At 44.5% G+C, this 26,528-nt stretch overlaps 1 protein-coding gene across 2 annotated transcripts in view; it reads left to right on the top strand.

The window, feature by feature from the left end:
• The window catches only part of tln1 (talin 1), a 64,099-nt gene extending 37,928 nt beyond the window's left edge, over positions 1-26,171 (top strand). For both annotated transcript variants that reach the window (XM_041811457.1, XM_041811458.1), the window contains exons 29-57: positions 21-140; positions 419-616; positions 1,240-1,379; positions 2,834-2,927; positions 3,132-3,221; positions 3,305-3,427; positions 3,623-3,766; positions 3,875-4,036; positions 4,202-4,342; positions 4,431-4,612; positions 5,449-5,581; positions 5,717-5,818; positions 5,986-6,156; positions 6,342-6,590; positions 6,683-6,802; positions 6,882-7,028; positions 7,247-7,413; positions 7,765-7,948; positions 8,132-8,257; positions 8,744-8,860; positions 9,040-9,225; positions 9,597-9,704; positions 12,447-12,552; positions 15,159-15,283; positions 15,688-15,813; positions 16,598-16,660; positions 16,746-16,928; positions 23,958-24,083; positions 24,334-26,171. In XM_041811457.1, the coding sequence (XP_041667391.1) occupies positions 21-140; positions 419-616; positions 1,240-1,379; positions 2,834-2,927; positions 3,132-3,221; positions 3,305-3,427; positions 3,623-3,766; positions 3,875-4,036; positions 4,202-4,342; positions 4,431-4,612; positions 5,449-5,581; positions 5,717-5,818; positions 5,986-6,156; positions 6,342-6,590; positions 6,683-6,802; positions 6,882-7,028; positions 7,247-7,413; positions 7,765-7,948; positions 8,132-8,257; positions 8,744-8,860; positions 9,040-9,225; positions 9,597-9,704; positions 12,447-12,552; positions 15,159-15,283; positions 15,688-15,813; positions 16,598-16,660; positions 16,746-16,928; positions 23,958-24,083; positions 24,334-24,468 (4,068 nt within the window). In that variant the 3' untranslated portion in view covers positions 24,469-26,171. The remainder of the gene's footprint in view (positions 1-20; positions 141-418; positions 617-1,239; positions 1,380-2,833; positions 2,928-3,131; positions 3,222-3,304; positions 3,428-3,622; positions 3,767-3,874; positions 4,037-4,201; positions 4,343-4,430; positions 4,613-5,448; positions 5,582-5,716; positions 5,819-5,985; positions 6,157-6,341; positions 6,591-6,682; positions 6,803-6,881; positions 7,029-7,246; positions 7,414-7,764; positions 7,949-8,131; positions 8,258-8,743; positions 8,861-9,039; positions 9,226-9,596; positions 9,705-12,446; positions 12,553-15,158; positions 15,284-15,687; positions 15,814-16,597; positions 16,661-16,745; positions 16,929-23,957; positions 24,084-24,333) is intronic.
• The last annotated feature ends 357 nt before the right edge of the window (positions 26,172-26,528 follow it).

Below are 26,528 nucleotides of genomic sequence, written 5' to 3'. Positions count from 1 at the left end.
AACGACGTCTATGTGTGCAGGTGGCGAAGGCGGTTTCTCAGGCCCTGAACCGCTGTGTCAACTGTCTGCCAGGTCAAAGGGACGTGGATAACGCCATCAGGACGGTGGGCGAGGCCAGCAAGACGCTGCTGTCTGATTCTGTGAGTCTGTCTTTATAGGGGAATACTGCTCCCTGTGGTTAGAAGGAGAACTGCAGGGAGAGGGGCTTTTTAAGGGTAAAATCTAATTAACTAAAACATATAACCACGCCATTATTATCTGAATATCCTAGCAGCTGATTTTCCTCCAGAGTCAGACTTTCATTCTCTCTGAGCTCAGCCACCCCTCTCCAAGATGGCGGCCGTACTGCTGCAGTAAACAGTATGTGCCCACTACATGTATCTTACTTTGAAAATCCCCACTGTCATTTCCTGTGTAGTTCCCATCTAGTGGGCGGAGCTTCCAGGAGGTTCAGGCTCATCTGAATGAGGTGGCGGCTGGTCTGAACCAATCAGCTAACGAGGTGGTCCAGGCATCGCGAGGGACCACCCAGGACCTCGCCCGGGCAACCAGTAAATTTGGCAACGACTTCAGCAACTTCCTGGAGGCGGGGAAAGACATGGCAGGAACTTCACAGGTGAGGAGAGACTGAGGATGATGGCGGCTCTTCCTGCCCTGTAAAAACAGAGTTAATGAGGTCAAAGGTCACTCTGCTCTATTCTTTGATGGTTCCTTCAGATGGAAAACGATCCATTAAATGTGTGCAGACATTTTAGTTGGTTTCAGCCCACAGATCTCAAGATCTTTAGAGTACCTGATAAAACATGTTGGTGTGATGCTTAGAGTGTCTGTAGATCAGCAGCTCTGTGCAGCTCTAACAGTCCCAGCAGAAGTACTGCTGAGGTAGTCAGTCCTTAAAATTGTTAACGTTAGGATGAGGCCAGTTGGTGGCAGGAGCAGGGTCTAGTAACTTAAGGATGAGGGTATGTCTGCTCATGTTTCCTCATGTCCTCTCATGTCTCCTCATGTCCTCTCATGTCCCCTCATGTCTCCTCATGCCCTCTCATGTCCCCTCATGTCCTCTCATGCCCTCTCATGTCCTCTCATGCCCTCTCATGCCCTCTCATGTCACCTAATGTCCTCTCATGTCTCCTCATGTCCTCTTATGTCCTCTCATGTCTCCTCATGTCTCCTTATGTTTCCTCATGTATCCTTATGTCTCCTCATGCCCTCTCATGTCTCCTCATGTCTCTTATTCAGACCAAAGAGGATCAGACCCAGGTGGTGTCCAACCTAAAGACCATCTCCATGTCGTCCAGTAAACTGCTGCTGGCTGCTAAAGCTCTGTCCACAGACCCGTCCTCGCCAAACCTCAAGAACCAGCTTGCTGCTGCTGCCAGGTAACTACTCTCTACCTGTTCACCTGTCTCTCTCTCTAACCCACCTGTCTCTCTCTAACCCACCTGTCTCTCTCTAACCCATCAGTCTCTCTCTAACCCACCTGTCTCTCTCTAACCCACCAGTCTCTATCTAACCCACCTGTCTCTCTCTAACCCACCAGTCTCTATCTAACCCACCTGTCTCTCTCTAACCCACCAGTCTCTATATAACCCACCTGTCTCTCTCTAACCCACCTGTCTCTCTCTAACACACCAGTCTCTATATAACCCACCTGTCTCTCTCTAACCCACCTGTCTCTCTCTCTAACCCACCTGTCTCTCTCTAACCCACCTGTCTCTCTCTAACCCACCTGTCTCTCTCTCTAACCCACCTGTCTCTCTCTAACCCACCTGTCTCTCTCTAACCCACCTGTCTCTCTCTAACCCACCTGTCTCTCTCTAACCCATCAGTCTCTCTCTAACCCACCTGTCTCTCTCTAACCCACCAGTCTCTATCTAACCCACCTGTCTCTCTCTAACCCACCAGTCTCTATATAACCCACCTGTCTCTCTCTAACCCACCTAACTCTCTCTCTAACCCACCTGTCTCTCTCTAACCCACCTGTCTCTCTCTAACCCACCAGTCTCTCTCTAACCCACCTGACTCTCTCTAACCCACCTGTCTCTCTCTAACCTATCTGTCTGTCTCTCTCTAACCCACCTATCTCTCTCTAACCCACCTGTCTCTCTCTCTAACCCACCTGTCTCTCTCTCTAACCCACCTGTATCTCTCTCTAACCAACCTGTCTCTCTCTAACCTATCTGTCTGTCTCTCTCTAACCCACCTGTCTCTCTCTCTAACCCACCTGTCTCTCTCTAACCTATCTGTCTGTCTCTCTTTAACCCACCTATCTCTCTCTAACCCACCTGTCTCTCTCTCTAACCCACCTGTCTCTCTCTAACCTATCTGTCTGTCTCTCTCTAACCCACCTATCTCTCTCTAACCCACCTGTCTCTCTCTCTAACCCACCTGTCTCTCTCTCTAACCCACCTGTATCTCTCTCTAACCAACCTGTCTCTCTCTAACCTATCTGTCTGTCTCTCTCTAACCCACCTGTCTCTCTCTCTAACCCACCTGTCTCTCTCTAACCTATCTGTCTGTCTCTCTTTAACCCACCTATCTCTCTCTAACCCACCTGTCTCTCTCTCTAACCCACCTGTCTCTCTCTCTAACCAACCTGTCTCTCTCTAACCCACCTATCTCTCTCTAACCCACCTGTCTCTCTCTAACCCACCTGTCTCTCTCTAACCCACCTGTCTCTCTCTAACCCACCTATCTCTCTCTAACCCACCTGTCTCTCTCTCTAACCAACCTGTCTCTCTCTAACCTATCTGTCTGTCTCTCTCTAACCCACCTGTCTCTCTCTAACCCACCTGTCTCTCTCTAACCCACCTGTCTGTCTGTTTCTCCTCAGGTCAGTGACAGACAGCATCAATCAGCTGATCACCATGTGTACTCAGCAGGCTCCAGGTCAGAAGGAATGTGACAACGCTCTGAGAGAGCTGGAGGTGAACAGCCACGTCTGCTATTGATTATTGATGAAGATACTGATCAATCAGATCATATTACCCTCTTAGGCTGATTTTCTTTAAAGCAGCAGTTCAGATGATTCTGACTGTTTTTATTCATATGTGTTTGATTTTGTTCTAACCTCCGCTGTATTTTTGGGTTTATATGTGTGTGTATTTGTGTGTATATGTGTTTGTGTGTAGTCTGTGAGGGGGATGCTGGAGAACCCTACTGAGGCAGTGAACGAGCTGTCGTACTTTGACTGCATCGACAGCGTGATGGAGAACTCCAAGGTAAATTCTTCATGTTGTTCTGTATGCTACTCTCTCCTCACTAGCCCCACCCCCTTAATGAAAACTCTGTATTACCTGCTCAGGTGCTGGGAGAGTCCATGGCCGGTATTTCCCATCATGCCAAGAATTCCAACCTTCCAGAGTTTGGAGATTCAGTAAGCGGAGGATCGAAGGCTCTGTGTGGTCTGACTGAAGCTGCTGCCCAGGTAATCAATACTGATCAATTAGGATTAACTACCTGTTATGATCAATACTGATCAATCATGATTAATTACCATTAATAATCAATACTGATCAAACATGATTCATTACGTGTGTCAGGATTCTGAGATTAAAGTTGAACTATTGATTATCGATCAGACGCACACAGGTGTATGACTAACGTGACTCTCTCTCTGCAGGCCGCCTACCTGGTGGGCGTGTCTGACCCTAACAGCTCGGCAGGTCAGAAGGGTCTGGTGGACCCGGCTCAGTTCGCCCGGGCCAATCAGTCCATCCAGATGGCGTGCCAGAACCTGGTGGACCCGGCGTGCACGCAGTCCCAGGTACCTGCTGAGGCTCATGCGACTGATCACTTGACCAGGTAGTTTCCTTGACCACATTAACAATGTTTGTCTTTGTCTGTCTTCGTTTTTATTCGTCTGCGTGTTCAGGTGCTCTCTGCCGCCACCATTGTAGCCAAACACACCTCGGCTCTGTGTAACGCCTGTCGCCTCGCCTCCTCCAAAACGCCAAACCCCGTGGCTAAGAGGCAGTTCGTCCAGTCAGCCAAGGAAGTCGCCAACACTACTGCCAACCTGGTCAAGTCCATCAAGGTGAATCCAGCATTAGGGCCAACTTATTTAACCAATTTAGACATTGTTTCTGATAGAGTGGGCATGTCTGACAGAGTGGGTGTGTCTGACAGGGTGGGCGTGTCTGATACAGTGGGCATGTCTGGCCAGAAGCATTATATCTTTGACCTTTTTTTTTGTCTCCAGGCTCTGGACGGGGCGTTTAACCAGGAGAACAGAGAGAAGTGTCGAGCAGCAACCGGCCCTCTGATCGAAGCCGTTGATAATCTGACTGCCTTCGCCTCCAACCCCGAGTTCGCCAGCATCCCGGCTCAGATCAGCCCCGAGGTCAGACTCACCTGGACGCTGTTACCTGTGCATGTTTACCTGTCTGCTGTATCCTTCTTCATCATCTCCTCCTCCTCTTCATCCTCAGGGCCACGCTGCCATGGAACCCATCGTCATGGCAGCCAGGACGATGCTGGAGAGTTCAACCGGTCTGATCCAGACCGCACGCTCGCTCGCCGTCAACCCCAAAGACCCACCTAAATGGTCGGTGCTCGCCGGACACTCCAGGACAGTTTCTGACTCGATCAAGAAGCTCATCACCAACATGAGGTACCATCACACTACTAATACTACAACCCTGATTACAAAACAGCTGGCAAACAGCTGTATAAACTGTAAATAACAATGTAAGTCATGAAGAGTCATTTTAAATTTGATGGCAGCAACACATCTCAAAAAAGTAGGGACAGGGCCATGCTGACCATTGTGTAGCATCCCCTCTTCTTTTAACAGTCTGATGAATCATGTTCAAATGTCAATTCCTCTGACCACAGAACAGTTTTCCTCTGACTACATAACAGTTTTCCTCTGACCACAGAACAGTTTTCCTCTGACTACAGAACAGTTTTCCTCTGACTACATAACAGTTTTCCTCTGACTACATAACAGTTTTCCTCTGACCACAGAACAGTTTTCCTCTGACTACAGAACAGTTTTCCTCTGACCACGGAACAGTTTTCCTCTGACTACAGAACAGTTTTCCTCTGACCACGGAACAGTTTTCCTCTGACTACAGAACAGTTTTCCTCTGACCACTGAACAGTTTTCCTCTTTCCACTGAACAGTTTTCCTCTGACCACAAAACAAATAGTCCTACAATTTTTAGACTCAGTTTTTCTCAGATTGTTGGATGTCTACCCATCTTTACTTTTGTGAGCCTCTTTAAAGTGCTCCTTTTATACACAGTCATACGAATAACCTGTTGATTATTAACCTCATTATTGTTAAAATGCTCCTCCAGCTGTTTTTCATCAGTACCACCTCCTTTCCAGCCTTTTGTCACCCTGTCCCTACTTTATTGAGATGTGTTGATTCAGAATGAGCTATGACTTTTCCTGAAATGATGATTAATTTTCTGATCTCTGTATTTCTCCTGTCTCTCTCAGAGAGAAAGCCCCAGGCCAGAGAGAGTGTGACGATGCCATTGAGGTTTTGAACGGCTGCATCAGAGAGGTCGACCAGGCTTCTCTAGCAGCGATCAGCCAACAGCTGACGCCACGAGACGACATCAGCATGGAGGTCAGAGTTTCACTATGACTGCTAGTTAGAGATATGATGATGCTGTAGAAGTGTTTGCCTGGTTTTTGTCCTGTTAGTTGGTTTATCTCCTCTAAATGTTTGAGATGAATCAATGTTAATCTGTGTTTGTCTCAGACACTCCACGAGCAGATGGCCGCCTCCGTCCATGAGATCAGCAACCTGATTGACCCGGTTGCTGTGGCTGCTCGATCGGAGGCATCTCAGCTCGGACACAAGGTGGGCGCTGACACAAACCAGTTTAAACTGGTTTAAAACCTGTTTGAATTAATTTAGATTGGGTTAATCTGGGTTAACTTGTCTGACTAACCTGTGTTTAACCAGTTTAAAATGATCTAAACTGGATCTATCTGGTCTAAACCGGTTTCTGTGCTGTACCTGTCCAGGTGTCTCAGATGGCGAGCTACTTTGAACCGCTCATCATGGCGGCCATCGGGACGGCGTCTAAGATTGTGAGCAGCCAGCAGCAGATGGCGGTGTTGGACCACACCAAGACTCTGACAGAGTCAGCACTGCAGATGCTCTACACCGCCAAGGAGGCGGGAGGAAACCCCAAGGTGAAAAAAACCCCGGGACACCGGTGGTTATTTGAATTTCATCAAACGCCGCAGTTTCAGGAGTAAAAATGAGACGCTTCTATCTGATTGGTGCAGGCAGCTCACATGCAGGAGGCTCTGGGTTAATCAGGGATTTATTTCATCGTATTTTTGATATTTTTGTTAATGCTGTGTGGTTTTTGCAGGCGGCTCACATGCAGGAGGCTCTGGAGGAGTCTGTGCAGATGATGAAGGAGGCCGTGGACGATCTCGGGGCGACGCTGGCTGAAGCGGCGAGTGCAGCGGGTGCGGTGGGCGGTATGGTGGACTCCATCAATGACGCCATCAACAAGATGGAGGATGCTCCTGTTCTGGAGCCTGAAGGAACCTTCGTGGACTATCAGACCACCATGGTGAAGACGGCCAAGGCCATCGCTGTCACTGTGCAGGAGATGGTGAGATATGATTGGATAACTTTAGAAGCACCTCAGAAGACTGAACAGGAAGTTTAGGAATGAACCTGACTGGTGCTCTTCTCTCTCTTCAGGTGACCAAATCGAACACAAACCCTGACGACCTCGGAGGATTGGCCAATCAGCTGACCAATGAGTTTGGAAATCTGGCTGATGAAGCCAAATATGCGGCGATAACGGCAGAGAGCGACGAGGTACCAATCAATAATCCTGTACAGCATGCTCCCTCCGTCTCCTCCATGATCCTAATTCATCTTCACATTTTGTGCTCAGATCGGCTCACACATCAAGAAGCAGGTCGGCGAGCTCGGCTTCAGCTGCACCGGACTCGTCACTAAAGCCGGCGCTCTCCAGTGCAGTCCTAACGACTCGTTCACCAAAAAGGAGCTGATCGAGAGTGCCCGCAAAGTCTCAGAGAAGGTCACACACACTCAGTTTACTGCTAATTATTCATGTTTTTATTCATCGTCTTCCTGTTGGTGAAAGGTGGGACTGTAAAAGAGAAACTGACGCAGATATAAGATGGCTGTTTTTAACCTTTTTAGCCTTTTTCATTCTGGCGTTTTTATCAGAGTCAAAGAAAGTTAGGATTTTAGGATTTCAGAGAACCTCAACCTAACATGCTCCTTCTCCTACAGGTCTCTCATGTGCTGGCGTCCCTGCAGGCCGGTAACCGTGGTACCCAGGCCTGCATCACTGCAGCCAGCGCCGTGTCCGGTATCATCGCCGACCTCGACACCACCATCATGTTCGCCACTGCGGGAACGCTGAACCGAGAGAATGCCGAGACGTTCGCTGACCACAGGTAAGAAAATACAGACTCTAAAATAATGTTTTTATTTCTGAACAAAATCTGTTGTTTGCTTTTACAACCTCAGTTCCAAAAAAGTTAGGTCACTGTGTCAATGATTGTCAACTCTCATAAACCCGTATATATTTTGCTGCTGACATCAAATTCAAAATGAGCTTATATTTTTTCCTGAAATGGTGAAATGTCTAAGTTTCTGAAATGTTGTTTATGTTCTATGGTAAATGAAATATAGATTCATGAGATTTGACTATGATTTATGTTTTTATTTATAGTTTACACAGTGTCCCAACATTTTTGGGATTGTTGTAGTGTGGTAATAATAATAACCAATCCTTTTATTTTTAGGGAGCTGATCTTGAAGACAGCCAAAGCTCTGGTTGAAGACACCAAACTCCTGGTTTCTGGAGCTGGAGCGAGTCAGGAGAAACTGGCTCAGGCCGCCCAGTCGTCGGTCAACACCATCACCAGACTGGCTGAAGTGGTCAAACTGGGAGCAGCCAGTCTGGGATCAGAGGACCCAGAGACCCAGGTACAGCAGGGGGTTTGGATGCTCATGAGTGTTTACTGAGAACCAGGTCCATAGTGATGGGGTTAAAATCTGGATCCATATTTCAGTCAATAGGGGCCAAAATCTCCTGTTTTATTTCCTGTTTTATTTCTTCTTCTGTTTCTAAAAGACTCAGTAACGTCTTGTTTGTGCCCCCCTCTTCAGGTGGTTCTGATCAATGCAGTGAAGGATGTGGCCAAAGCTCTGGGTAACTTGATCAGCAGCACTAAGGCTGCCGCCGGGAAACCGCACGACGACCCGAGCATGCTGCAGCTGAAGAACTCCGCCAAGGTAACACAACAACTACACTGCTACAAAACTATGCAACTACACACCTACACAACTACACACCTACACAGCTACACACCTACACAGCTGCACAACTACACAGCTACACAACTACACAGCTACACAACTACACAGCTACACACCTACACAGCGACACAGCTACACAACTACACAGCTACACAGCTACACAACTACACAGCTACACAGCTACACAACTACACAGCTACACAACTACACAGCTACACAACTACACAGCGACACAGCTACACAACTACACAGCTACACAGCTACACAACTACACAGCTACACAGCTACACAACTACACAGCTACACGACTACACAGCTACACAGCTACACAGCTACACGACTACACAGCTATGCAGCTAAGCAGCTTTATATCTACAGAGCCATGACTGTCATACCTAGTCTGAAGATAACTGAAGGTGTTTGCCCCCCCTTTCTCCCGTGTCATGTGATCTCCTTCCCCAGGTGATGGTTACCAACGTGACGTCTCTCCTGAAGACGGTGAAGGCCGTGGAGGATGAGGCGACGAAGGGAACACGAGCGCTGGAGTCCACCATCGAGCACATCAAGCAGGAGCTGACTGTGAGGAGAAACACTGACATCATGACCATTATATGAAGTTTATATGTTAAGGATGCTGACAGGATTTATTAATAATATTTTAAAGATGTTCACGTGTTGTTAAAGTCCTGAAGAACCCGTTACTGAAGCTGAGAGACGGTGAACATTCAACTCCCCCTTACCTGTCCATCTGTCCTCAGGTGTTTAGCAGCTCTGACCCTCCTCCAAAGACTACCACACCTGAGGAGTTCATCCGCATGACCAAAGGCATCACCATGGCAACCGCCAAAGCAGTGGCTGCTGGGAACTCCTGTCGTCAAGAAGATATCATCGCCACGGCCAATCTGAGCCGCCGAGCCATCGCCGACATGCTGCAGTCCTGCAAGGTCAGCAAAAAGTTCCTAAATAAGTATTTTATTTATAAAAGTAAAAGATATATGTAATATTAAATAAAAGGTATTATCAATCATGCATAATCATAAAAAACCTAAATAAGTATTACCTTTATACAGATAGAAATTATATTAAATGTTTAATTAAAAATATTATCAATCCAGCAAGGTCAGCAAAAAATGCTTTATTTATTTATACAAATAGATATAATATTTTTCTTAAGATACACATTAGATTTATATTAATAAATATTATATTCCTACACATTAAACCCTATGCTCCAGATCAAACTCTAATGATTATTACCTTTTAATGATTATTGATTATATATTTTAATGTCTGACTATGGTACTCGCTCTGACAGGAAGCAGCGTTTCACCCTGAGGTCAGTAAGGACGTTCAGATGAGAGCTCTGCGTTATGGAAACGAGTGTGCTACAGGATACCTGGGTCTGCTGGAGCACGTTCTGGTGGTAAGTCTGAAAATACTCACTGTGATTCAGACTGAGATCTACAGGATGAGACCTCTCTGTATTCTGTTCTCTGCTGGGCCATCACCTCCTCTCTCCTTACAGCAATAAATTATTTTTATTTAAGAGGAGATATGTTAACAGGATAGATTTACAAATATTTATGAGATAGATTTAGATGACTTTACTTATAATTATCAAAAGTATTTACTTTTGTGATGGGCTTTCTTTAAAAGACTTACGGTAACACTAGTAAAATATACCGGGCCTCAGATTGAAATGGTCTTATATTAGGAGATTTACGTTAACATAGGTAAAACAGACCAGTTGTCAGATTGAAGTGGTTTTATATTAGAAGGCTTATGATAACATCAATAAAATAGACCTGGCCTCAGATTGGCATGATCCTATATTTGAAGACTTACGGTAAAATTAATAAAATAGACCGGGCCTCAGATTGGGATGGTCTTATATTAGAAGGCTTAACAGTAACATTAATAAAATAGACTGGGCCTCAGATTAAGTTGGTCCTATATTAGAAGACTTATGGTAATTTTAATAAAATAAACTGGGCCTCAGACTGGGATGGTCCTATATTTGAAGACTTACAGTAACATTAATAAAATAGACCTGGCTCCAATTGGAGTGGTCTTATATTAGGATATTTACAGTAACATTAATTAAATAGACCCTGCCTCAGATTAGGTTGGTCCTCTATTAGAAGGCTTATGATAACATTAATAAAATAAATTGGGCCTCAGATTGGGATGGTCCTCTATTAGAAGACTTATGGTAACATTAATAAAATAGATCAGGCCTCAGATTGGGATGGTCTTATATTAGGAGAATTACAGTAACATTGATGAAATAGATTGGGCCTCAGATTAGGATGGTCTTACATTAGAAGGCTTACAGTAACATTAATAAAATAGACCGGGCCTCAGATTAGGTTGATCCTATATTAGAGGACTTACGGTAACATTAATAAAATAGATCAGGCCTCAGATTGGGATAGTCTTATATTAGGAGAATTACAGTAACATTGATAAAATAGATTGGGCCTCAGATTAGGATGGTCTTATATTAGGAGATTATCTGTAACATTAATAAAATAGATCAGGCCTCAGATTAGGTCAATCCTATATCAGAAGACTTACGGTAACATTAATGAAATAGATCAGGCCTCAGATTAGGTCGATCCTATATCAGAAGACTTACGGTAACATTAATGAAATAGATCAGGCCTCAGATTAGGTCGATTCCTATATCAGGAGACTTACGGTAACATTAATGAAATAGATCAGGCCTCAGATTAGGTCGATTCCTATATCAGGAGACTTACGGTAACATTAATGAAATAGATCAGGCCTCAGATTAGGTCGATCCTATATCAGGAGACTTACGGTAACATTAATGAAATAGATCAGGCCTCAGACTGGGATGGTCCTACATTAGGAGATTATCAGTGTTTCTAGTACTTTGTTTCTGCTCTCTGCTGTTTAATGATCTCCTCTCTCATCTCTTCGTCTTGCTCTCTCTCTTGTCCATTAATCTTGATTCTCACTGATGTGGGTATAAGCCGGTGAGTAGGTCACTTGACTTACCTGCACAGGTGTGAGGTGATTGGTGTTTTAGAACACATGACTCTGCTGCAGGTTAACACAATAAAGCGGAGCTCAGAGGATGAAGAGCATGATTAACTTCTGTTTATGTGCTGTGGGCTGATTCATGACTGCCTGATGTGAAAACACATTTCTATACACTAAATATATTAATCTAGCTACAACCCTGATTCCAAAAAAGTTGGGTCACTGTGTAAAACTGTTAAAAACAGAAGTCAGTGATTTAAATCTGTTGAGCCGTTAGAATCCTCCATCAGACAAGAATGGGACAACCGTCCTCTCCATCAACCGCTCTCCTCACTTCCTGTTTACAGACTGCTGTTAAATTTGTGACTTCTGTTTTTATTGACAGTTTACACAGTGTCCCAGCTTTTTTGGAATCAGAGCTTGATGGATAAATAGATATTTTATTGAACATAATTTCAAAGGTTATTGCAGACATGGTCATGGTCACTGTGTGGATCTGAGTGAGTCTCAGTTGGTCACATGACCAGGTTTGTCTGAACCACTGAGACTCAACACACTCACCAGGCTGTAATTGCTGCCCTCTGGTGGCTGAACAGACACACAGCAACCAGCTGGTGCATGACAGTGTGTGATCAGTTTGATCAGTAGTTTGATTATAGAGTAATCAATAGCTGTTAGAGGTTTGTGTTGATGTTCCTCTGACTGTAGAGCTCCAGGACTGTGAGGTTTAGTAGATCCTGTGGTCATGTAGCTGCAGCTCTGAAGCGCCCCCGTGTGGTCAGAGATTGGAATCATTGTTATTATCATCACAGTATTACCTCACCCTCAGACCAAAACAAACAGCTGATGGCCCTCTGTACTGTACAGAGACTGTTTCACACACTGTTGTTAAACTAGACCACATAATTCTACATCAGACCACCAGGGGGCGCTATCTGTTTACTGTCATTAAAGACCTGTGGATGAGACTGTTGAGTTCACAGTTATTTCTGACCTTTAACAGTTTAATATCAGTGTTCAGACAGAAGGGTTGATGACATGCTCACCTGTCCCAGCAGGTCTCTGTTAATGTTAGCATTAGCATTAGCATGTGTAGCATTGGCGAACCTGTCGAATATAAGGGTGTGATTCAAAGATTGTGACTCTGCCTCCTCAGATCATCCAGAAGCCGTCTCATGACCTGAAGCAGCAGCTGGCCAACTACTCCAAGAGAGTGGCGGGCTCTGTGACCGAGCTGATCCAGGCCGCCGAGGCCATGAAAGGTAACGTGACGTTTACCTGTGACACCTGGGACCCTCACTAGTCTGTCCTCATGTCCTCTTTCCTCCTGTCACCATACCGACATATTAGAAAGAAGCAAAGATCTCCACACACCTGGAAGCTCCTTTATGGAGCGTTTATTATTATCTAGACATTTAGAGCCAACATGGTCGTCCTCAAAAATTAAAAAGAAGGTCTTCTTCTGGAAGAGGGAAAAGGGGCACAGAGCAAAAATGTTTGAAGTCAAACATTTCCTTTCCCAATTTTCAGAATAAAGTCAGAATTTTCAGAATTAAGTCAGAAAATTCAGAATAAGGTCAGATTTTACAGAGTGATGTTTGAATTTTCAGTATAAAGTCAACTTTCAGAATGAAGGAAAAATTTTCAGAATAAAGTCAGAATTTTCAGAATGAAGTTTTAATTTTCAGAATTAAGTCAGAATTTTCATAACAAAGTCAGAAATAACAGAATAAAGTTAGAATTTCAGAATAAAGTAAAAGTTTTCAGAATAAAGTTAGAATTTTCAGAGAGAAGCTGCTGCGAAGCATCCCCACAGCATCATGCTGCTGAGAAGCATCCCCACAGCATGATGCTGCTGAGAAGCATCCCCACAGCATGATGCTGCTGCGAAGCATCCCCACAGCATGATGCTGCCACCACCATGCTCCACAGTGGGGAGGGTGTGTTTGTGGTGATGTCAGTGTTTGACGTCTTGTCTGACGGTCAGAAAGCTCCGTTCTGGTCTCATCAGACCAAAGAACTTTCTTCCTCTTGACCATGGAGTCTCCCACATGCCTTTTGGTGAACTCTAGTCCAGATTGAATCTGAGTTAAACAGGCGAAGAACCTGGTCTCCTGCCTCTACCCTGGTTCTGGTCCTGGTTTATCCCTGAGTCTGCCATGTTTGGTCCCCAGGATTCAGGTTTCTGCTTGGCTCAGTTTAAGGTTGAAGATGGAGATCTAAACGTTTCCTGGTCAGAAGATGGGAAGGAACTCTCCCTGCTGGGTTACCATGGTAACAATAACAGTAGTCCCAGCTATTTTAATGACATTTTAACACCACTGTAGAGCATCATGTCTGTAATTACAGCAGGTCTTTTTTAAACCACTTAGCGTTCTCTCCGGTTCAGATGTGATGGGTCTGAAATAGCTCGTCTTTAGTCCTCTATGGGCCCCTCATGGTTCTGTCAGCAGGACCAGCACTTCTAAATACTCACTGAGAGTTTTCTCAGGGTCACTTTAGCCCGGTTTCTCTCCTCTCTGACCCTGGAATAAAGCTCAGTAATATTTATATAGTATAATATGAGCTCTTCCCCCATTCACAGCAGATTAATCTGAAGGGGGACGGAGGGAAGAGCTCAGTTTTTACCCAGTTCTGATGATGGTCAAGGTTTTATTTGAGTCATATTTAGCCTTCATGATCTCTCCTTTACTTGGGTCATTTTTAGTGCAGTCGTCAAAGATGAAAAGGTTTTCTAAGGTCTGAAAAATCGCCTGGTTTTAGCCCCTCTAGAGTAATCTCAGTCCTGTCTGGGCCTGGTTCAGGTTTTGTTTCAGCCCTGTTGGAGGCTCTCTGAGTTCTGGGGGTCTGAAATAGCCCCTGTCCCCTGTGTTTTTAGCTATTAATGAAAATGATCATGACTGTGATGTGGACCAGGATTAGTACAGATCCTCTCAGAGCTCCAGTTTCTGCCTCAGTCCGTCAGAGGCAGATTAGAGCGGTCTGGAGGAGATTCTTCGGATGCTTGCTCCTCCTTGGCGTTCTCCCTTGAGGGTCTCCGGGCTGCCAGCTGACACCGCCTCCTCTTTGTCACTTCATTGAGAGGATGACGGGCGGATGGCAGAGAGGCTGAGAGGGATCAGAGCGGTGATGGATGATCAGATCATGATGTTAGTCGCTCCACATCCAGCATCAAATTCACCCGTCCAATCACAATCCTCCAACCTGACTCTAACGCTAAATATCAGAGTTCAGGCGTGAGGTGATCTGTGATCGCTTTATTTAGTTTGCTCCACTAATCTTTGATCTCTCACATGTTCACAATAACCTGTTTCTAACCGGCCAATCAGAGTACAGATGATCAAAAATAAAAACTGAAATCTTACATCTTTAGCTCAGGTTCCTCCATCTCTGATCTTTGCTGAGATGTTTCCACACCTTGACTGGAGTCCACCTGTGCTAAATTAACCTGATTGGATGTGATTCTAAAGCCACGCCCCTCTCTATAGAAGGCCTCACAGCTGACAATAATATCAGAGCAGAAACCAAGGGTCAAAGGTCAGAGGAGCTGCAGAGCTTGTTTCAGTTTGAGCCTTGACACTGCTTGTGTCTGTTCAGCCACACTGGAGTGTATTTACTATCTGTTGTATCTATTGTGTATTTATAGTGTGTATTTATTGTGTGTATTGTGTATTTTGTTGTGTATTCATTATGTATTTATTGTATGTATTTGCATTTATTGTGTGTATAGTGTATTAATTGTGTTGTTATTGTGTGTGTTTTGTATTTATTGTGTATTTATTGTGTGTGTTGTGCATTTATAGTGTGTATTTATTGTGTATTTATAGTGTATTTATTGTGTGTGTTGTGTATTTATTGTGTATTTTAGGAACAGAGTGGGTGGACCCAGAGGACCCCACAGTGATTGCAGAGAACGAGCTGCTGGGAGCGGCTGCTGCTATTGAAGCTGCAGCCAAGAAACTGGAGCAGCTGAGACCCCGAACCAAACCCAAGGTCACTGGATTAACACACTAAACACACACTAAACACACACTAAATAGACACACTGGACCCTCTCAGAGCCAGCTAACCCCACACAGGGTCCCAGTCAGGGACTGAGTCCATGTTTAACAATGTCAGAATGTCTATGAGGTCCACAAACAAAGGAGAGCTAAGGCTACCTGAGACTCACATCAGTGTGATTGAATAAAAGCATCAGTCCTAAACCAGAGAGATTAACGAGGTTAATCATCAGTGTGGGATTAACTAGAATAAATGTAGAGATTATACCACATATATGAACAGCATCACAGAGACAGTAAAGAGAAATAAAAACAAAGATATGGCAGAAGAACATTTGTATATTGTGACCACAACACTAAACTCTCTCTCTCTCTCTCTTCTCTCTCGCCCCCCAGGAGGCCGATGAGACGCTGAACTTTGAGGAGCAGATTCTTGAAGCAGCGAAGTCTATCGCAGCAGCGACCAGCGCTCTGGTTAAAGCTGCTTCAGCCGCTCAGAGGGAGCTGGTGGCTCAGGGCAAGGTACCAGCATGTTCCTGTTACTGATGTGGGATCATTTGTCTGCCAGAGTCTGATCAGTCTGTTGGTCCGTCAGTGCTGCCAGAGTCCGATCAGTCTGTTGGTCCGTCAGCGCTGCCAGAGTCCGATCAGTCTGTTGGTCCGTCAGTGCTGCCAGAGTCCGATCAGTCTGTTGGTCCGTCAGCGCTGCCAGAGTCCGATCAGTCTGTTGGTCCGTCAGCGCTGCCAGAGTCCGATCAGTCTGTTGGTCCGTCAGCGCTGCCAGAGTCCGATCAGTCCATTGTCTCTTGTCCTCGCCCTGAACACAGACAGAAATAAACAGTGAAGGATGAGATCAGAGATTATTTTTAGACTTATTCCTTTAACCTGGGGCCTGAATGTTCTGAGGGCCACATACAGAAACATGTCAGGGTGATGACGGGGCCCCTTTGAGATCCTTGTCTTTAGTGATAGTCGGACCAGTCCAGTGGAGGTTAGAGGTGCTCAGTGTTTAAAGAAAAAACAGCCTACAGTAGCTTCACATTAATGGCTGAAGAGTGAAACAGCCAATCATTGTTGAGGATTGGAGTCCCCCCCCCAGACCTCTGACCCTAAACATCCCGGCTCTGATCGATCAGCTCCGTTATCTCAGACTTGTCCTGCTTCCTGTTTCTGAAATCCTCTCCCTGAGCCTGAGCTGTTGGTGGTTATTAAAGACTCTGCTGTGAAACATATAAATGTGATATGAGGACTGTTGATTGGACAGTCACGTCTGTGATGTCATGACTGACCGTGTTTTATTCTGAAGGTGGGGGCGATCCCGGCTAACGCGGTGGACGATGGTCAGTGGTCTCAGGGTCTCATCTCAGCGGTGAGTCTCCTCTCTCCAAGTATTTATGTACTTATTAAATGTATAATATATAAATCCTCCATGATCACCTGCTGTTACTTCCCAGGCTCGGATGGTTGCCGCGGCGACCAATAACCTATGTGAGGCGGCGAACTCAGCGGTCCAGGGTCACGCCAGCGAGGAGAAACTCATCTCCTCTGCCAAACAGGTGGCGGCCTCCACGGCCCAGCTGCTGGTCGCCTGTAAGGTCAAAGCGGACCAGGACTCTCAGACCATGAAGAGACTACAGGTAAACGGTTCCACCACAGTACACCTGTGTGATACAGGCCCATTCCAAAAAAGCTGGGACACTGTGTCAACTGTTACTAACATGTTTTATTTACAACAGAACATACCTGAGGAGCTTTAAATCAGACAGGCAGACCGTTCCTCCTCCACCTGTGATCTGTCTGTGTGTCCGTGTTTCTCTACTGTTTTTCTGCCTCCATGATGAACACGCCAACACTCTGACATAGGGCTGGTTATCACCGCTGACTGCCTGAATCCATCTGATTCAGTTTGATTCATGTATTGATGTTTTAGTCAAAAAAACGAGTTTGCCTCAGTATGAAAGGAACCTTCCAACCTGGCTCATCATTAGAAGTATGAAGGTTTGCTATCTCCACCATATTTTCCCTCTGTGACGCACATCCTGTTTATGGTCCAGCTTTCCTTTTGTTCTTGTAGTTTCTTAATCATAAATACATCCTGATATCCTCCTTTAAGTCTGAGAGTTCAGAGCAGAGCTACTGGACTCCACTGAGGTCGTTTTAAGGCAGACATCAGTCACTCACTAACAGCACTCAAGTCTCTGAGGGCGAGTTCAAGTCGAGTCACTCCAGAGTTTAATGAATAATAATAATAATATAAATGACCTTATGAAATATTATTGGATTAATGTGAGTATGTATGATTACCCTGGGGCCTAACTCCCATTTATAACCCAGTATCAGTCCTGGTTATTTCCTCACTATAATAAATACTGTCCACTCACAGCGGGGCTGTCGCTGTCATCTGTTATGAGCTGAGCCAGTAAATCGGTGCTTGCTAGATTGTTTCTCTGCTGTAGCAATGCTTCTTGGTAATAAATCTCATCCTGTAGTAAATCCTGTTTATTCCCTTTAAATGAGCCACATCTGGTAGGATCATGGGATTGTGGGATGAGCAGCAGAGCTGAGAATGTGGGTTGAGTTCTCCATACTTTGACTCTACGATCTGACTGCTGTAGGCAGAATCTTGACTCTTCTCTGAACAGACCAGTCCTCTACATGTTCAGGTTCCAGCTCAAACAGGCCTGATGGTTAGGGCAGTCATGGCAGACCTATGAGACCAGAGACTGGCTGTTCAGTCTGTCCTGGATCGTCTGAGCAGAGAGCCATCGGGCATATCGTCCTGCAGACCTTAACCAGACTAACCCAGGTACAGGTTACCAGAGAACAGACCAGACTAACCCAGGTACAGGTTACCAAAGTATGGACCAGACTAACCCAGGTACAGGTTACCAGAGAACAGACCAGACTAACCCAGGTACAGGTTACCAGAGAACAGACCAGACTAACCCAGGTACAGGTTACCAGAGAACAGACCAGACTAACCCAGGTACAAGTTAACAAAGAACAGACCAGACTAACCCAGGTAAAGGTTACCAAAGAACAGACCAGACTAACCCAGGTACAGGTTACCAGAGAACAGACCAGACTAACCCAGGTAAAGGTTACCAGAGAACAGACCAGACTAACCCAGGTACAGGTTACCAGAGAACAGACCAGACTAACCCAGGTACAGGTTACCAGAGAACAGACCAGACTAACCCAGGTACAGGTTACCAAAGAACAGACCAGACTAACCCAGGTACAGGTTACCAAAGAACAGACCAGACTAACCCAGGTACAGGTTACCAAAGAACAGACCAGACTAACCCAGGTACAGGTTACCAAAGAACAGACCAGACTAACCCAGGTACAGGTTACCAAAGAACAGACCAGACTAACCCAGGTACAGGTTACCAAAAGTATGGACCAGACTAACCCAGTACAGGTACAGGTTACAAAGTATGGACCAGACTAACCCAGGTACAGGTTACGCAAAGTATGGACCAGACTAACCAGGTACAGGTTACCAAAGAAAAGACCAGACTAACCCAGGTACAGGTTACCAAAGTATGGACCAGACTAACCCAGGTACAGGTTACCAGAGAACAGACCAGACTAACCCAGGTACAGGTTACCAGAGAACAGACCAGACTAACCCAGGTAAAGGTTACCAGAGAACAGACCAGACTAACCCAGGTACAGGTTAACAAAGAACAGACCAGACTAACCCAGGTACAGGTTACCAGAGAACAGACCAGACTAACCAAGGTACAGGTTACCAGAGAACAGACCAGACTAACCCAGGTACAGGTTACCAGAGAACAGACCAGACTAACCCAGGTACAGGTTGCAAAGAACAGACCAGACTAACCCAGGTACAGGTTGCAAAGAACAGACCAGACTAACCCAGGTACAGGTTGCCAAAGAACAGACCAGACTAACCCAGGTACAGGTTGCAAAGAACAGACCAGACTAACCCAGGTACAGGTTACCAGAGAACAGACCAGACTAACCCAGGTACAGGTTGCCAAAGAACAGACCAGACTAAGGTACAGGTTACCAGAGAACAGACCAGACTAACCCAGGTACAGGTTGCCAAAGAACAGACCAGACTAACCCAGGTATACAGGTTGCAGAGAGAACAGACCAGACTAACCCAGGTACAGGTTACCAGGAGAACAGACCAGACTAACCCAGGTACAGGTTGCAAAGAACAGACCAGACTAACCCAGGTAAAGGTTACCAGAGAACAGACCAGACTAACCCAGGTACAGGTTACCAAAGAACAGACCAGACTAACCCAGGTACAGGTTACCAGAGAACAGACCAGACTAACCCAGGTACAGGTTACCAGAGAACAGACCAGACTAACCCAGGTACAGGTTACCAGAGAACAGACCAGACTAACCCAGGTACAGGTTACCAAAGAACAGACCAGACTAACCCAGGTACAGGTTACCAAAGAACAGACCAGACTAACCCAGGTACAGGTTACCAAAGAACAGACCAGACTAACCCAGGTACAGGTTACCAAAGTATGGACCAGACTAACCCAGGTACAGGTTACCAAAGTATGGACCAGACTAACCCAGGTACAGGTTACCAAAGTATGGACCAGACTAACCCAGGTACAGGTTACCAAAGAAAAGACCAGACTAACCCAGGTACAGGTTACCAAAGTATGGACCAGACTAACCCAGGTACAGGTTACCAGAGAACAGACCAGACTAACCCAGGTACAGGTTACCAGAGAACAGACCAGACTAACCCAGGTAAAGGTTACCAGAGAACAGACCAGACTAACCCAGGTACAGGTTAACAAAGAACAGACCAGACTAACCCAGGTACAGGTTACCAGAGAACAGACCAGACTAACCAAGGTACAGGTTACCAGAGAACAGACCAGACTAACCCAGGTACAGGTTACCAGAGAACAGACCAGACTAACCCAGGTACAGGTTACCAAAGAACAGACCAGACTAACCCAGGTACAGGTTACCAAAGAACAGACCAGACTAACCCAGGTACAGGTTACCAAAGAACAGACCAGACTAACCCAGGTACAGGTTACCAAAGAACAGACCAGACTAACCCAGGTACAGGTTACCAGAGAACAGACCAGACTAACCCAGGTACAGGTTACCAAAGAACAGACCAGACTAACCCAGGTACAGGTTACCAGAGAACAGACCAGACTAACCCAGGTACAGGTTACCAAAGAACAGACCAGACTAACCCAGGTACAGGTTACCAGAGAACAGACCAGACTAACCCAGGTACAGGTTACCAGAGAACAGACCAGACTAACCCAGGTACAGGTTACCAAAGAACAGACCAGACTAACCCAGGTAAAGGTTACCAGAGAACAGACCAGACTAACCCAGGTACAGGTTACCAAAGAACAGACCAGACTAACCCAGGTACAGGTTACCAGAGAACAGACCAGACTAACCCAGGTACAGGTTACCAGAGAACAGACCAGACTAACCCAGGTACAGGTTACAAAAGAACAGACCAGACTAACCCAGGTACAGGTTACCAAAGAACAGACCAGACTAACCCAGGTAAAGGTTACCAGAGAACAGACCAGACTAACCCAGGTACAGGTTACCAAAGAACAGACCAGACTAACCCAGGTACAGGTTACCAGAGAACAGACCAGACTAACCCAGGTACAGGTTACCAGAGAACAGACCAGACTAACCCAGGTACAGGTTACCAAAGAACAGACCAGACTAACCCAGGTACAGGTTACCAAAGAACAGACCAGACTAACCCAGGTACAGGTTACCAGAGAACAGACCAGACTAACCCAGGTACAGGTTACCAAAGAACAGACCAGACTAACCCAGGTACAGGTTACCAAAGAACAGACCAGACTAACCCAGGTAAAGGTTACCAGAGAACAGACCAGACTAACCCAGGTACAGGTTACCAGAGAACAGACCAGACTAACCCAGGTACAGGTTACCAGAGAACAGACCAGACTAACCCAGGTACAGGTTACCAAAGAACAGACCAGACTAACCCAGGTACAGGTTACAAAAGAACAGACCAGACTAACCCAGGTACAGGTTACCAGAGAACAGACCAGACTAACCCAGGTACACCTACAGGTTCACCTGGTCTGTTTGGAGTGCTGCTGCAGCGGTAGGATGTCTGCTAGTGTGTGTGTGTGTGTGTGTGTGTGTGTGTGTGTGTGTTAGTGTGTCTTAGTGTGTGTAGTAGTGTGTTAGAGCACTAGTGTCATGTTCTGCGATCCAATCAGCAGCAGCTTATCGTGCTCTCTTCTGGGCGTGCAGCTGCTGCTCTCTAATTCCTTCACTGAAACAATCCAGAAACACTACACCTCTCCTCTCACTGACACACAACCTGAACTACACACCGCTCACACATCCTCCTCTGTGTGTGTTTGACGTTTTCATGGTGATGGTCAGTGAGAGGAGGAACACTAGAACATTTCAGCCCAGTATTTTAACCGCAGAGACATAGGAACACTGAGGATTTATTCATCAGGATTTAAAGATTTGTTTATCAGGATTTAAAGATTTGTTTATCAGGATTTAAAGATTTGTTTATCAGGATGTAAAGTTTTATTCATCAGGATTTAAAGATGTATTTATCAGGATTTAAAGATGTATTTATCGTGATTTAAAGATGTATTTATCATGATTGAAAGATATATTTATCAGGATTGAAAGATATATTTATCAGGATTTAAAGATGTATTTATCATGATTGAAAGATATATTTATCAGGATTGAAAGATGTATTTATCAGGATTTAAAGATGTATTTATCAGGATTTAAAGATGTATTTATCAGGATTTAAAGATATATTTATCAGGATTTAAAGATGTATTTATCAGGATTTAAAGATGTATTTATCAGGATTTAAAGATATATTTATCAGGATTTAAAGATATATTTATCAGGATTTAAAGATGTATTTATCATGATTTAAAGATGTATTATCATGATTTAAAGATATATTTTTCAGAATTTAAAGATGTATTATCAGGATTTAAAGATGTATTTATCAGGATTTAAAGATGTATTATCATGATTTAAAGATATATTTTTCAGAATTTAAAGATGTATTATCAGGATTTAAAGATGTATTTATCAGGATTTAAAGATGTATTATCATGATTTAAAGATATATTTTTCAGAATTTAAAGATGTATTATCAGGATTTAAAGATATATTTTTCAGAATTTAAAGATGTATTATCAGGATTTAAAGATGTATTATCAGGATTTAAAGATGTATTTATCAGGATTTAAAGATGTATTTATCAGGATTTAAAGATGTATTATCAGGATTTAAAGATGTATTTATCAGGATTTAAAGATGTATTATCAGGATTTAAAGATGTATTTATCAGGATTTAAAGATGTATTTATCAGGATTTAAAGATGTATTTATCAGGATTTAAAGATGTATTATCAGGATTTAAAGATGTATTTATCAGGATTTAAAGATGTATTATCAGGATTTAAAGATGTATTTATCAGGATTTAAAGATGTATTATCAGGATTTAAAGATGTATTTATCAGGATTTAAAGATGTATTTATCAGGATTTAAAGATGTATTTATCAGGATTTAAAGATGTATTATCAGGATTTAAAGATGTATTTATCAGGATTTAAAGATGTATTTATCAGGATTTAAAGATGTATTATCAGGATTTAAAGATATATTTTTCAGAATTTAAAGATGTATTATCAGGATTTAAAGATTTATTATCAGGATTTAAAGATGTATTATCAGGATTTAAAGATGTATTTATCAGGATTTAAAGATGTATTTATCAGGATTTAAAGATGTATTATCAGGATTTAGTTCTGAACAGTTTCCAGAGACGTATTTATCAAACACTCAGATTAACAGGTTAGTGTTGGAGGAATATTCTGCTTGAATAATCTAAATGAGACCCTGAAAACCTGAGACCTGGATCAGAGATGAAGCAGACAGTCCTGAATGTTAGCATTAGCATTAGCAGTGTCAGTGATGTATAAACACACAGAGGATGAGTTCAGCTAACGCTCTTTAAAAGGACTAATGTTTGTGAACGCTCATCTTTACCTTTTAGAGGAACAGAGACACAGACCAGTCTTTGGTCCTGGTCCTGGTGGGGGAGAGGATACTTCCTTTAGAGGAGATCAGACCCACACCCAAGGCATTCATCATCAGGAGGCTCATAGCTGCTGGGAGGGTTTTTAATGCAGACCCAGTTTCAAAAAAGTTGGGACACTATGTCAACTGTAAATAAAAGCAGAAGGCAATGATGGTCAAATCTCATAAACCCATATGTGGTTCACAGTAGAACAGAAACAACATATTAGATGATAAACTGAGACATTTTACCATTTCATGAAAAATATAAGCTCATCTTGAACTTGATGGCAGCAACACATCTCAAAAAAGTAGGGACGGGTCCATGTTTACCATTGTATAGCATGACCTCTTCTTTTAACAACAGTCTGTAAACATCTGGGAAGTGAGGAGACCAGCTTATGCTGTTGTCCCATTCTTGTCTGATGCTGTTCAACAGCTAGATTCAAATCACATTTCAAGTGTTGATTCCTCTGACCACAGAACAGTTTTCCCCTGACTACAGAACAGAAAACCGCAGAACTGAAAATCAAAACAAACCTCTCTCTCCTTTTCTCTCTCTCTCCAGGCGGCAGGTAATGCGGTGAAGCGAGCGTCTGATAATCTGGTGAAGGCGGCCCAGAAAGCAGCGTTTGATGCTCAGGACGATGCGGCGGTTGTGGTGAAGAGTAAGATGGTGGGAGGCATCGCTCAGGTGAGTCAAACAGACACTGTATACATCGATTTAAAAGGATCGAAGTTATGATTGTTTCTTTGTAAAAGATCGTTGCCTAAACTATCCATCAGTATGACGGCATTTTAGAGCCGCCCTAAATATTAAGAGGATATCTTCATTCTTGAGCCCCCCCCCCACTCCTCCCAAAGGGTGCCCAAACCCCAGGTTTGGAACCAGTGTTCTATCAGACCAGTCCCTGCTGAGGTTTAATCTGAGTTTTGTTTTTCAGATCATCGCTGCTCAGGAGGAGATGCTGAGGAAGGAGAGAGAGCTCGAAGAGGCAAGAAAGAAACTCGCCATGATCCGACAGCAGCAGTACAAGTTTCTACCATCTGAGCTGAGAGAGGACGGGCAGGAACAGTGATGTGACGACCGAGGACGGGCAGAAACAGTGACGTGATGACCGAGGACGGGCAGGAACAGTGACGTGATGACCGAGGACGGGCAGGAACAGTGACGTGACGACCGAGGACGGTCAGGAACAGTGACGTGACGACGGAGGACTGGCAGAAACAGTGACGTGACGACCGAGGACGGGCAGGAACAGTGACGTGACGACCGAGGACGGGCAGGAACAGTGACGTGACGACCGAGAACGGGCAGGAACAGTGACGTGATGACAGATGACGGGCAGGAACAGTGACATGACGACTGAGAACGGGCAGGAACAGTGACGTGACAACAGATGACGGGCAGGAACACTGACGTGACAACAGATGACGGGCAGGAACAGTGACGTGATGACTGAGAACGGGCAGGAACAGTGACATGACGACCGAGGACAGGCAGGAACAGTGACACATTGAGACATGACAGGCAGGAATAGAGACATGCCAGGACATGTGACATAGGGAGAGACAGACCTGACGGGATGCCAAGGGACATGTTGAGACAAGAGACCAACAGAAGCCCAGAGTCCCCTGATCTCAGACTCTTGGCCATATCTAGAATATTTGTGCTTCCTTATATCTGATCTTTACCGCTGATATAAATATAAATCTATATATCTTTATTTCTCTCCTCTCTGCTGCATGTTTGAGTCGAGCTGCCTTCAAAAAGGCTGCTAGTATTTTTCTATGAATTTGATCTATGCAAACCTCAGACGATGTTTTATTGTTTGAACATAATTAGAGAGACTCTGTGTTCAACTTAGTGTCGTTAAAATGATAAATACTGAGATAAACTGTTTAAAAGTTTAGATTGGAACCTAGCGTCAGAACAAATCAGAGGAAATGGTTATTTTTGTAAAGACGAGCTGTTTTTTTATGTTTGTGACGTCAGCAGCAGATCCTTATTCTAAGGGTAGGGTTAGGGCCAGGGCTAACCATATTCTACCAGGGTTAGGACGAGGGCTAGGGCTAACCATATTCTACCAGGGTTAGGACGAGGGCTAGGGCTAACCATATTCTACCAGGGTTAGGACGAGGGCTAGGGCTAACCATATTCTACCAGGGTTAGAGCTAGGCTAACCCTATTCTGCCAGGGTTAGAGCTAGGCTAACCATATTCTACCAGGGTTAGGGCGAAGGCTAACCCTATTCTACCAGGGTTAGGGCGAGGGCTAACCCTGTTCTACCAGGGTTAGGGCGAGGGCTAACCCTGTTCTACCAGGGTTAGGGCGAGGGCTAAGCCTATTCTACCAGATGTTTGTGTGATACCAAGAAGCCATATATTTAACATCTGTCTACAGGTGCTCTGTCTGAGTTAATGTTAGCCGCTAACATGTTATTTTCTGTCTGTGCTAATGTTAGCCGCTAACGCTGATGATGTTACTACTTTCTTGTTAGAGTTTAGTTTTTATTGAGCAGATGAAATGGAACCAAAGAAAAGTTAAGTGCCTTTAACCACAGCTGTTAACATATGAGAGCACGCCATGGATCAGTAGGATTTCACCAATCACTCCGATCAGTAATGATCCTAATGGACTCTAGATAGAAAACTGTATGTTAAAATGTCTGAACTTTTAAAAATGTCTGTAACCACATGCTCTCACTCTGTCTTCCTCACTGCTGATCGGCTGTACATCGTCACTGTAACAGAGATTTATATCAATAAAGTTTTCAGTCAAACTCTGCTCTTCTGCATGTTTTTATGGTTGCCTTTTTTTTTTTTAGCAGGAAGACTCCAATAAGACTCAGGTCTCCTTTTCAGGTATGCCCTGCAGAAATACAATAAATGACAGAATGAGAAAAGCAACCATTACAGAAACCACAGTTAAAATAATTACAGATACATTCATTGACATGGATCCACTTTCAATCCCATGTTCTGGTTAAAACATGGAAAACTGTTCTGTGGTCAGATAAAACCACAGACGCCATGCCCCGTGGGAAAGAGAGAAGAGGGAGCATCCAGCTAGTTATGCCGGCTAAGTTCAAAAGTCTGCATCTATGATGGTAAGGGGTTACATTAGTGCCTATGGCGT

The sequence above is a fragment of the Cheilinus undulatus genome, linkage group 17 (genome assembly GCF_018320785.1).
Source record: "Cheilinus undulatus linkage group 17, ASM1832078v1, whole genome shotgun sequence".
Classification (NCBI taxonomy): Eukaryota; Metazoa; Chordata; class Actinopteri; order Labriformes; family Labridae; genus Cheilinus; species Cheilinus undulatus.
Note: the sequence above shows the minus strand (reverse complement) of the source record. Positions and strands in the feature narration are given on the sequence as shown.